At 41.1% G+C, this 12,458-nt stretch overlaps 1 protein-coding gene across 1 annotated transcript in view; it reads left to right on the forward strand.

Annotated features, from left to right (window-relative positions):
- csmd2 (CUB and Sushi multiple domains 2) overlaps window positions 1–12,458 on the forward strand; it is a 224,963-nt gene that overhangs the window by 35,819 nt on the left and 176,686 nt on the right. The window contains exon 3 of the mRNA XM_076753709.1: window positions 5,110–5,222. Within this exon, the coding sequence (XP_076609824.1) occupies window positions 5,110–5,222 (113 nt within the window). The remainder of the gene's footprint in view (window positions 1–5,109; window positions 5,223–12,458) is intronic.

Here is a 12,458-nt window from a genome sequence, read left to right on the forward strand (position 1 = left end):
ACGATGTAGAGTGAACAGCCAAAACTTGTAGACATATTCTCAATAAAATGAAGAAAGTGGCACATTACAAAGTCCACTTTATTAGTTTTAAACGTGTCAGGGGTTGCAACGTCTTCGTCTCCCGCAAAACTCCTTACCACCATGATTACTGGTAACTGGTTTGCAGGATTTCACATTAAATAACAGGAATTTAAATTGAAATCGAGAGTGCTGAAGGCTAACTATAAAACTCTATCAAGGCCAGATCACGCCCTTGGGCAAAGTGACGCGGTACATTACAGCTTACCCAAAGAGAAAGGATAAGAAGGCTGATAGAAATACAGCGTAATTACTTGTGAAAGTCTTCCTATTAGCTGGAGGAATCAAATCATGTGTGTGGGAACGGAGTGACATTTTAACCTCCACTAGGCAACACGTTCAGCTTATTTCACTGTAAGGAGAACCAGCGATGAGTCATTCGCACGCACACACACACACACACACACACACACACACACACACACACACACACACACACACACACACACACACACTGAAAGGCAACAGTTTGGATCCTATGGTGCATTTTTAAATATGTTTCCTTTTAAAAATAACAAGAAAAGGGAAAAGGGGTCTAAATCAGCAATGGAAGTATATTTGCCTTTTGCCAAATACATATGGAGGAACTGGAACCATTGATGTATGTGTGTGTGTGTGTGTGTGTGTGTGTGTGTGTGTGTGTGTGTGTGTGTGTTGCAGTGTCTAGGGCACAAGTTTTCAGCATTGCTGTTAGTGTGATAGGCAGTCAGTGGAGAGTTAGAGCTTACAGAGCACAACGGAAGCATCAGCCCCTGGCCTTGACCACTGACAAGTTATAGCTGCACTGGGTCTCATATAGAAAGAGTACACACTCACACAAATACACATGAAAATACACACATAGGTCTTCTTCACTCTGCACTTCATCTCCCTCTCTCCTGTCTCTCTCTTACCACCCATCATTTATTGGCTAATGTCTCCCCTCTACTCAGCCATCAAAATCTTGCTGCTGTATCTATTTTTCTCCCCCCCCTCCTCCTCTTCCCTCCTTCTGGGGGAAAATCAGCTGTATCAGCACTGTGCTTACCTTCCACCCTGAGAACACAACACACACACACACACACACACACACACACACACACACACACACATTGGCTGAATGAATAAGATTAAAGGACGAATGACCTGATTTAGTCTCTGTCCGTTTGCAACTGTAAACAGGCATATAGTGTATTTGGGGGTAAATCAAACACACACACACACGCAAAAATGAATAAAACTGCATGTGTGCGCTTGCGTGAGTGTGTGACCACGAGTCCCTGAATAGCTGTAGAGCCTAATGAAGGAGTTTCTCACTGACTCATCCTCACTCAACTCAAGCTCATGGTTGGAGTTTTTACATTCCCACGTACTGATGATGTTTCTCTCACCTCCCTACTTTTCATATTCTGCCCTCCCTCAAGCTTCTCTCCAACGGTGCCATCTCCTCATTACAATATCTCCTCTTCTCTCCTATGCAGCCATCTTTCTGCGCATATATGCTGTCTCCCTCGCTGTCTGTCTCTCCCTCTCTTGTTCCCATGGGTAGTGGTGGGATAATTGGAAGCAGAGGTTCTTCATTGAGAAGATGCTGAGGCCAGTCAGGTGGAAAGCCCTCTTAATAGACCTCTACACTCTCCATGCACACGCACATGCGCTTATGCACACACATACAGCGTATACTGCTCAGTGTGGATGCAGCCATGCACACCTCTTCTTCTTCTTCTCAGAGGCCCTCATTTCTGAGATTACTCAGCTTTCCATACAGTAGAAAACAGCCAATGATTTCCCATAACTGTGCTAGTTGCCTTATCTTTTCTATCTCTCTTTCTCGCTTCTTCTGTCCCTCACACTCTTTCATCCTCCCTCCATCAATTTACCACTCACTTGAGACACCTGCGCTGCAAATCCATTCTTTTGTATCGCTCAGTTGCAATCATATCTTGCATCTTTTCCTCGATAACAGGCAATCCCCCAGCTGGCTTTTTCACAATACCGGCTGCACGCCTCAGATTGCCACAGCCCATATCACATTACAATATTTAATCTCCCCTCGCATGTGAAGCCAGTTTCTGTGTGTTTTCCTGGCGGTATCCATTTTGTTTTCTCTTAGCCTGGAAAAATGATTCAGGGCTGTATCTGGCTTATGCCAGATGATCACAATTTGGATGCGTCAAGAATCCCTCCCAGTTTGTAGAACCCCCCCGTTGCCCTTTCAACCATCATACCCTCTATCAACCCCCTCTTCCCTGCAGTGCGCTGCTGAACCAAGATGGCTGCCTTCCAGCTCAATTTGCGGTCAGCGAAGGGGCTATTTGCATGAACATGTGTCCCATCGTTTAGCTGATATCCCACCGTGACAATCTCTTAGAGAGGAGTGAAATCATGCATATATTAAAGTCCTCTTCCCTTTTTGGTCCAATTCATCTTTCCCGCCCTGGTGTTTGGCAATTTTTTCCCACCTCCAATGCGGTACTTAAGGATTAAGTGAAACACTGAAGCCTCTGACAAAACCGGGAGATAAAGGGACAGGATGTAATAGATTGTAAATAGTGGGATACGCATGCAGTGAGGGAGTGCATGTGGGAACACAAAATGAAAATTAAAGTGGCACTCGGGAAGGGAAATTTTAAGGATGAGCAAAGTAAGGTGAATAACATTGTCCTTTATTAGAATCTGTAAATCAGGGATCTATAGCACGCACACACAGTCATGCCTATGCATAGATGAATCAACCTGTGGTGTCTGGCAAATGAACACCTGTTTTTTAATTAGTATGTGTGTGTGTATGTGAGTACTGCCAGTATGTGGGTGGCAAACATGTTAAATGGATTAGCTGAACCTGGTGGAGCTGCTGCTGAAATCTGGTCCTAATAAGACAAGGCTCATTACTCAAAACTATATTACTTGTTTCCAGCAACATTTTAGTACATTGGTTATTAGTCCCTCAGAGGTTTTATTTGCCACACTACTCATTACAGTACTTTATTAAACATCTCCAAACATAGTGACTCTGTTTGCTATTGCCTCTGAAAATCAGGATGACGTGACAATAATTTGACTGGATTATTCTAGAATGAAAAGGGAATCAAAAAGCACTCTATTTACTGTGTGTTTTTAAATCATTTTAATCTGGGCTGTATACAACTGAGACAAATCATTTTGAAAGTTTCATACTGGCACATACAGTAATAGAGGATATAGATTTTTCTCTATTTTAATAACATCAACTGTAGTCTATGTGTCAATTCAAATTCCCTTCATGCACTTCAGCTTGTGCAACCAGACAGCAAACCCTTATCGATGACCATCCCTGATTAATAACTGATCCAGGGTAGCTTCAGTCATTACTGTCAAAAATCAAAGTGCTGTGCCAAGATAAGTCACGTGACAGTGGCTACAGCTAGCTGACCATCCTAAATGAGAGTTGACAGCTGTCACTTTTGACCTTGGACCGTGAACCAGCTCTAGTGCCACAGACTCCAAGGACAAGCTACACTATAGCCGAAATCCCCGGAGCGCCTTTCAGAGGTGATAAACTTAAATGTTGGAGCGTGGCGTTACACGGAACTAACTGACAGCAGAGTTGGTTAACGCCACCAGACCACAGCCAAGGTGAATTTTATTTCGCCGAATTGTTTGTCAATTCGCTAACAAGATGGCTGCAGCTGGTTAAAATCTGCAGTGACGTGTCACTGTCACAGTCTATATGACGATAACGCTATGCTATGGGAAGCCTGGTAAAGTTACTCTCTCTTTGAGGGATGAACATACATATGAACACACTTGGAAATATGACCAGTCTAAACTGCTAGAAATGACTTGAATTGCATTTTAATTGCTCTTAAAATGGCTTACACCAGTTGAGTTCAATCTAAGGACATATCGTGCACTGTTTACCCAATATACCATTTTGTTTTCGCTTTTACTGTGTCCTGTTCAGTCCCATTAAATGTTCATGTGCCTTGGCTACAATAATTCAAGCAATGTTTTGCTGTTTTGTCTGCTGTCACGGTCTGGGGCCGTCTGAGCATCGTGCACACCTGGGCCTCTTGGCTGCCACATCAAAGATCATGCATGAATAACCAACATGTGTTGATCACTGCTGTAGCTGTATGTTCCTGTTTTCCTCTAATTGAAGCTGCAAAAACTTTCTACAGAGCGGCAACAGTTTTGTGGATTGACCGATTTCATCCGTCATTATTATTTTAAAACACAAAAGGCCCAATTCGTATTCTTACACCTTTGAGAAGATATTTTTTCCTGTCGTTGTTCACCTGCAGGGAACCCCTCTCCTGCTGTTGTCCTAAATCTTAGATGAGATAAGGTTGATCCCAAGGATTCTGTATCTAAAAATAGGATAAAATATGTGTCACTGATAATTTTGGGTAAATTAGGACCAATTTCATACTTCATGCTTGATTAATGCAGGTCCAGGTGAGTAACAGTGCTGATGTTAATTCCCTAAGTGGATAAAAGAAATGCACAAAAGAGGTTGTAAAATTGCCCACATCAAGAAAAGGGTTTTCAGATTTAGACTCATGGGGAAACAAGCTTCGAAGTGACATCTAACATGAAAAGAAAATCCATACTTAAGATACCTTTTAGAGCGAGAGTCGGTCAGGTAGACATTGTTTCTGCAAATATTTTCTGTTCCAGTTGAATCGTGCATCTGAAAAGTACTGGTTGGTTATTAGAAACGCTTTGTTGACTCAAGGGTCTGACAACTTTATGTTTGTTTTCTGTTCAACTGTTTGTTCATTCCCAGACTTACTGCTGTGTTTCTGATTTACTGGGGATACATAATTGCAGTTACTCTCTTCGCTGATAGAGAGAAATCTGTTGAGGTTTTTTGTCCTGTTGAGGTCTTGACGTTTTAATAATTTGTGGATGATTCAGAGGCTCGTTATACCAAAAGTTATCCTTGAATGCCTGAGGGAACAGCTGGCTTGATGGAAGCGGGCTTCATACCTGACCTTGCAACCAACTGTGCTGTTGATTGGATCTTTTTTTTGTCTGACCGTTATTGTCCTTCTGTCCATTTGTTCTCAGGTTAACGGGCTTCCAGCTGCCTTCACCCATTGTGAGTACAGGCTCCAGGCTCACACTGTGGCTACTGTCTGACTATGCGGTCAGCGGACAGGGATTTAAAGCTGTCTATGAAGGTAACACGATTTCCATGTTATTTGTTTGTGATCCATAGGAAAATCTATAATGTTTATGTAGTTTTTTTCCTACATTGTAACTGTGCATATGATTGATTTCAGATTGGCCTTCACAATAAGCCACATAAGTTACTTCTGAGATTTGTAACTGTTTGACTCATATTCATATTCAACTCCTCTCATGCCAGTCATACATGCCAGTAATTTTCAATATGGTGGGATCTGGTGAGCAAAATCTCTCTAATATCTGAACAAAAGAGAGGAAGCAAAGTGAGAATGAGAGAATATGGTGTACTCTGTGAGTCACATTATAGTACAAAATTAGCAGCGTGCACTGAGCTAATTGTATCAGACGGATTATTTTAAAGTCATTCCATCCAACTAGGTTATCATCGCTCCCTTCCCAGGCCAGGACTGGGACCTTTATCATGGTGACATGGAATGCTTTATGACCCATGGTGGGATGATATTAACGATGGCACTCTTCAAACCCACGCAGGGGGAAAGGCGAGCTTAGGGAGGGGAAGGAAATACAAGCGAGTGACTAATTAGGCTAATTACCTGACAGGAGTTTGTCAGTCTTTTCGAGATACTGTGATTGCGGGGATGTGGCTCGATGAAGCAACATAAAGCAGCACGGGAGGCCTAAGACCACATTGCGTGACTAGATAAAACCAAAGACAAAAGAGCAAAGAGACTGTTTGTTAACTCCACTGGGAGTCAATTGGGTCGTCATGCCTTTCTTTCTCACTCGTGGAAGCAAAACTGTCATATTTGTGGAGATTCTGACCTCGGATGATGTAATTGTCTCTCACTGCAAATATTTCACAAAAACTTTAAACACAAGTAACTATTGTAATGTAACAATTTTGAATTATGACTTTCTCTTTCTTTTTTGTACTACATACAGTCACATGAACACACTGCACAGTCTATGGCTCATATACACCAATTAAGTTAAGAGAATAATGTAAATGGTCCGCTTGGACTGCTTGAGTGATGTCAAGCCTGTTAAGCATGGGGTTGCAAAATTCCAGGAATTAATAAATAAACTGTGTTTTAGGCAACTATCTGCTGGTCAGGTGAAATATCTTAAACTGGAATTACTGCGTTGTGGTTGTTTGCCTCCTCCAGCCACTCAAGTCACCAGTTGAGGCCACAGTGACCTTGACTTTTGACCTTTGACCACCAAATTTCGATCAGTTCATCCTTGACTCCAGGTGATGGTTTGCGCCACATTTCATTACTGAAATTCTCTCAAGGCATTCTTGACATATCACGTCAAGAAAATGGGCCTTACACGACATTATGTTCATGAGAATGGTATGTATGGACAGATTGACGGACAACCCAAAAACATAATGCCCGGTGCCAGAACTGTTGGCGACAGAGGCAGAAAAATATAAAATCTAGTCATTCTATAAATATAATCAAGTTTTGATTGAAAGCCTGAAGTCCTTTCACTCAGTGTTCGCTGCACATGTGATGGGAAAATGCACTCTGCACGCAGAAGGTTTTAATTTTACTAAAATCCTATTTAATGGGATGCTGAAAAAATACCTGTACATGCAGCACATGGTTATAAATCAACAAAATGGCCATACTTTTAACTAAAACCTGACAGAAGACCAAGTATTGCTTTATTTTTATGTATTTCCCCCCAAATAAGTCAGTATTAAAAGATCAAATTTTAATTATTATTATTTATTTAGATTGTGCCAAATATCCCAAATTTCCGCACTTCCCTTGGAAGTTTTCCACAAATTTTCTGGAAATTTAGAAGCCCTTTTGCAACCCTAGTTGAGCAACAGGGGAAATGAGTGCAGAGCCATAATTACCTGTCACCAACCTCCCACGACACTGGCGAGACCAACTGCAGTGACCCATGTCAGATGGGAAAAGAGAGAGGCCCAGCTGTGCTGACATGTGGTGCTGCCCTGTAGGTGAGAGTGCATGTTAACTGGAGAGTGAGAAATACAGGAGAATTGCGAGGCACAGCATCAGTTCACTGTAGCTAAATGGATGGAGGACCACCCACAGTTGGCCTTTATTACACAAGATATGCACACATGAATCTTAGTATTCACATAGTGAAACCACGTCCCTTTTCTACGACGGAGGATTAGGGCCACATTAAGGGAAAAAAAATTAATTATTTACGAGAAAAAAGTCATTATTAACGAGATTAAACTCATTATTAACGAGAAAAAAGTCATTATTTACGAGATTAAACTCATTATTATCGAGAAAAAAGTCATTATTTACGAGATTAAACTCATTATTAACGAGAAAAAAGTCATTATTTACGAGATTAAACTCATTATTAACGAGATTAAACTCATTATTAACGAGAAAAAAGTCATTATTAACGAGAAAAAAAGTCATTATTAACGAGATTAAACTCATTATTAACGAGAAAAAAGTCATTATTAACTAGATTTCCATGCTCTGATCAATGGGCCAGTATTGATCAGTTTCCGCTGTAGCAGAATCACGTGATAATAATGCTCTTTTTTATTCGTTGTTGCGTTATTTTAGCCCGCCCCTTTACTTTTTGATTGACATGTAAGTGACAGGCTCGACTCCAAAGCAGACGTGCTTGATTCCCCCCGGTTCCATAGCAACGGTGCACCAGAGAAATTTACCCGTATTTTTTCTCAGCGTGAGAAATACAATGTGTGGTGGGAGTGCGTGACAAAAGACCGACTGTCACGCTCAATGCGTGAGACTTGAGAGCCCTGTGTAGTACATCAACCATCCTCACCCGTCTCTGGCGTTTTCTCCCATCGACTTCTCCCGTAAATTTATGAGTCGGAATGTAAAATATGACACCTTGTTTGTGAAACCTATCCTAAAATAGAAATCAACAAATCCTCTGTAGCCCTCATTTTGCCAAGTGTCTCCAAAAGTAGCAGGTTTGAATATTATGACTTTATTCTCATAAATAATTACTTTATTCTCGTTAATAATGACTTTTTTCTCCTTAATAATGAGTTTAATCTCGTTAATAATGACTTTATTCTCGTTAATAATGACTTTTTTCTCGTTAATAATGAGTTTAATCTCGTTAATAATGACTTTTTTCTCGTTAATAATGAGTTTAATCTCGTAAATAATGACTTTTTTCTCGTTAACAATGAGTTTAATCTCGTTAATAATGACTTTTTTCTCGTTAATAATGACTTTTTTCTTGTAAATAATTTTTTTTTTTCCCCCTTAATGTGGCCCTAATCCTCCGTCGTACTTTTCTGCTTTTAATTCTGTTGTGTTATTTTCTATTTTGCTCTTCCTTTGAACGTCTTTGGCAATTTCCTCATGGCACACATGGGTTCTTTCACTTCTCTGCGCCACCAAAATCCCACTGGGTGTCCCTGGCACAAAGGCCAAAGATAATGAACCTCCACCCTGTGGCTGGACCTGTTTAATCTGGTTACTGATTGTACTTAACACAGGCTTAAAATCAGCTTGATAAAAAAAAAAAAATTAAAAAAAATCATTATGCGTGTATTCCATGCTGGCCAAAGCAAATACTAATTCAAAGAATTATGCCACCGTAGCCATTTCCTGTGATATTTATAGCGTCTGAAGCATTATTGAAGAGATAAAAGATTTAAAGTTTTGATTTAAAATTTTCCCAGTTAATTTCCACAATAGATCTTTTCTTCTCCATTGTATTAGCTGGCAGCCTCATACCTGCTGTCAGGCAGGGATAATATGAAGTTTCAAATAACTTGTGTGCTATTGAACTACCCAGGAAGCCGTGAAACACCAGGAAGATGTCACAGAAGCTGACACGGTGCTTTGTGCTGCTTTGTATAGAGTCGTTTCGACCAGAAGCCACTGGCATAGAGCCACTCTACTGCTTTGATTTGATTAGGTCACAGTTAGAAATAGTGCACGTTGGTCAGCAGGAAACAAGTTTGAAAACAGGAAATGACCAGAGATTTTACATAATCAGAAATCTCACTGTGTGGTCTCAGGCAGTGAGCGGGGTTTGGTGTTTATCTGCTAGTATTTTTGAAATGTGCTCATCATGTAGAGACTGACATTCATTGTCCTGTTTTTACCCCTTCAGTAATTTCTCATCAAGCTGTGGCCTGAGCTCTGCTTTTTAGATTGTCCTTTGCTCATTTGGGTTTCTCTGTCTCCACAATTGCTCTCTTCATTTGAGCTAAAGATACTCTCAAACAAACTTGGCCAGGGCTTTTTTCTCTTCTCTTTCTCCATAAGTTGTCGTTTTTTATAGAAGTAAAATGTGATGGGCAACCACAAGACTATTTGCATAATGGAATTCTACATAATCTCATTTCATTGTCTGACAGATAGCACTGAGTGTTATTGTGTGTCGATAGCTCAGGTTTAAATATAGCTACTCTCCATAATGGACCAAGTTATAGTCTAACCAGTCTGACAAATTATGTGTTGTTTTAGATTGTAATGCTGTTCGGTGGCACATAACCTTTGCTGTCAGGTTTTGTTCCTTCTCCCCACACAAAGCAGTGCAGGTGGATTGTGTTATATTTACCTGAGGGAAACTAAACTTTAACTTTAAAGTAAGGAATGCCAGCTGTGTGTAGGTGGGCTAACCCAGACTGCAGCTTTCCTGCGTCAGGGCTGGGATGCAGAGTGGTCCGCCAGTGGTTCCAGTGAAAGTATGTCAGACGCAAGCAGCCAGATGTTTACTTTAGTAATTTTTAACAGGAAACTTTGGTTTATATGTATTGTACAAGAAAATGTACACCACAATGAATGAGTAGTTGTGTGTATACATACAATACATATCAGCACAGTCCAGATATCAAGTATCCACTGCATTTAGCTAAAATATTCCCCTTTTCTTATTTGCTTTTCTCTGTCTCCACAGGCGTTATTTATTGAAGCAGTTTGTTACACGTTATTTGAGCCAGATACTCACAAGCAAACTTGGCTCATAACCAGTGTTTTCCCTCTTCTATCACCCTTTTTATAGAAGTAATATGGAGATTGCTGGCGAATTTTCACTGTTTTCCTACTTGTCGCAATCCTCCGCTCCTCGAGGAAACATCTGTAATTATGGGTTTTTATGGGGACAAGTTTGAAATTGAGGCTCTTTTAGTTGAGACAAAAGATTGCTGAAATTGATTGCGCTCCTTTTGTTTGATGTTAATTCCGTATAATGTCTTGCAGATTGGACGGGAAACCACTGTCCTAACTTAAGCTGCTGTTGTGCCTGCTCATTATGACCCACTGCCAAGTGAAAGACGACAACTGTTGATCTTGGCTGTGTAGTAATGGAGTGGTTCTACTCGACTGTTTCAGACCGAGAGGGATCAGTATACTGCTGATTATTTGTTTGTGCGCAGAGCGGCATGCATTTGTCTGTGCACCTTAGTGCGTCTTTGTGTAGATGTTGCAGACTATGTGTGTGTGTGTGTGGCTTTTACTCAACTGGATATCCTTCCATTTTCTCAAATGGGATAAATGTCTTTTCTCTAACCCTGATTGGCTTTCCTCAGCACAGCTTTTGGCAGTAAAACCTCCGTCTTCCACAGGCTCTTTTTATTAGGACTGTGCTTACCATCCACCATTTTGGTGTGAGCCCATCTCGTCTATATTAGATATCTGTTCTGTTTCAGCCCACACTGCAATAAGCCTAAGTGCTGCACAGTCCATCTCCCCAACACACTGCGTAATGGCCGAGACCGCTCTGGAATCTCTCCCCTCTCGTCACCATGGCAACCACCAGACTCCTTTTTTTCTGTCTTATTCTTCTCTTTCTCTTCTCCATCTCTTTGCAAACTCTTTATTCATGTCTAATCTGTAGCTATAAAGAAGGAGGCTAACAGAGGCAAAGGGAATTAGGAGCATTTGCTCAGCTTCTGAAAGTATCTACTGGGAATAGAAGAGAACTCTTATCTCTTCATGTCTCAGTGCATTTCTTGTGCTCCACCATTGCCTGCTTTCTCTTCATATTTTCCCTCTCCTTACTTAGTCCTCTTGTGCCCTTTCTCTGCTCTACCGCCATGGCTCCCATATTCCGTTGCCTCCTCCCTAACGTTAATGCTCGCTCTCCTTCTCTCTCTTGAATATTAAAGTACCGTGATGATTATTCAGTCATGTGTCGCCAAGTTTCTCTTCCGTCTGTGTCTTAGTTGCATATTCAATGTGCCTCCCAACTGGGTCAGCCGAAGAAAAAAAAACACAGCCAGCCCTGCCGCACGACTCAAGCAGCCTGCCTCCTCAGCATTAAGTCACTGCAGGTGTCTGAAATAGGGGGGAAAAAAGACATGCACACAACACTTCATGAAGTTATTTAGTATAAATTCTTTGAAATCGGTCTGGCTTGTATTCATATATCCAACTTTAAAATCATTTACTTACTGTGTATCTAGCCTAAGGTGAATTATAAATGCATGTAAGCAATGAATTGGTAGAACTGCATTATGAAGAGGGGGTCTTCCAAAAGGAAAATCAAAGCAAAATGTGAATCAGTATATGGCAGGAATGAGAGGAATATATGAGGGGTTTGGTGCAATGATAAGTCACCTTAAGCAATCACATTTTTTTTTTTGAGTAAGGAAGCAGCAGGGGGAGTCTTTCCAGCAGCACTGCTTTCCCCTGCATCCACGGAGCTGATCTACAATAGTGTCTCTATCTACTCCCCCCTCGACCATCCTGCCCCCTCTTCCTATTAGCATGAGAGAGAGGTAGGTGGGGTCCGAGTAGATGAGGGTGATGAGAAAGCAGCGAAGCATGAGTGAGTCTAGTACCTAATTGGAAAAAATGGGGCTCATCCCCGTAAGTCAGGGAGCTGGCCAAATGAAGGTATGATGACAATGGCGAAAGAAGAGGAGAAATGTGGCTCAAATTCTGCAGTCTTAATGCTCTATTTTCCCTCCGCAGGGACTAATACACGTTTTACACAGGGGCATATTATAGCCCTGTTTGTGTGTTTGTGTCTGTAATTTAACAGGAGGGGTTGAGGGGGTTTTATAACCTGCTGAGCACCTAAGAGATACTTGGATGTTGTTGCTGCTCGCTCTGGTAAATTTGGCTTTGATTAGGAAAGATACACAAAAGTAATTGTTTGCCAGAGAGCAATTTACATTGATTGTTTGAATGATTTTGATTACACATTCAGCCTCATTCAACAGCCATATTATATTCCTGTCTCCTCTCTATTGATGTATACTGCCCTCTTGTAAACGTAGCAATGCAGCCTGCTCTCTGTTTGCTTTTAAAGAATATGGCCATTCC

This window comes from Chaetodon auriga, chromosome 17 (genome assembly GCF_051107435.1).
Source record: "Chaetodon auriga isolate fChaAug3 chromosome 17, fChaAug3.hap1, whole genome shotgun sequence".
Taxonomy (NCBI): domain Eukaryota; kingdom Metazoa; phylum Chordata; class Actinopteri; order Chaetodontiformes; family Chaetodontidae; genus Chaetodon; species Chaetodon auriga.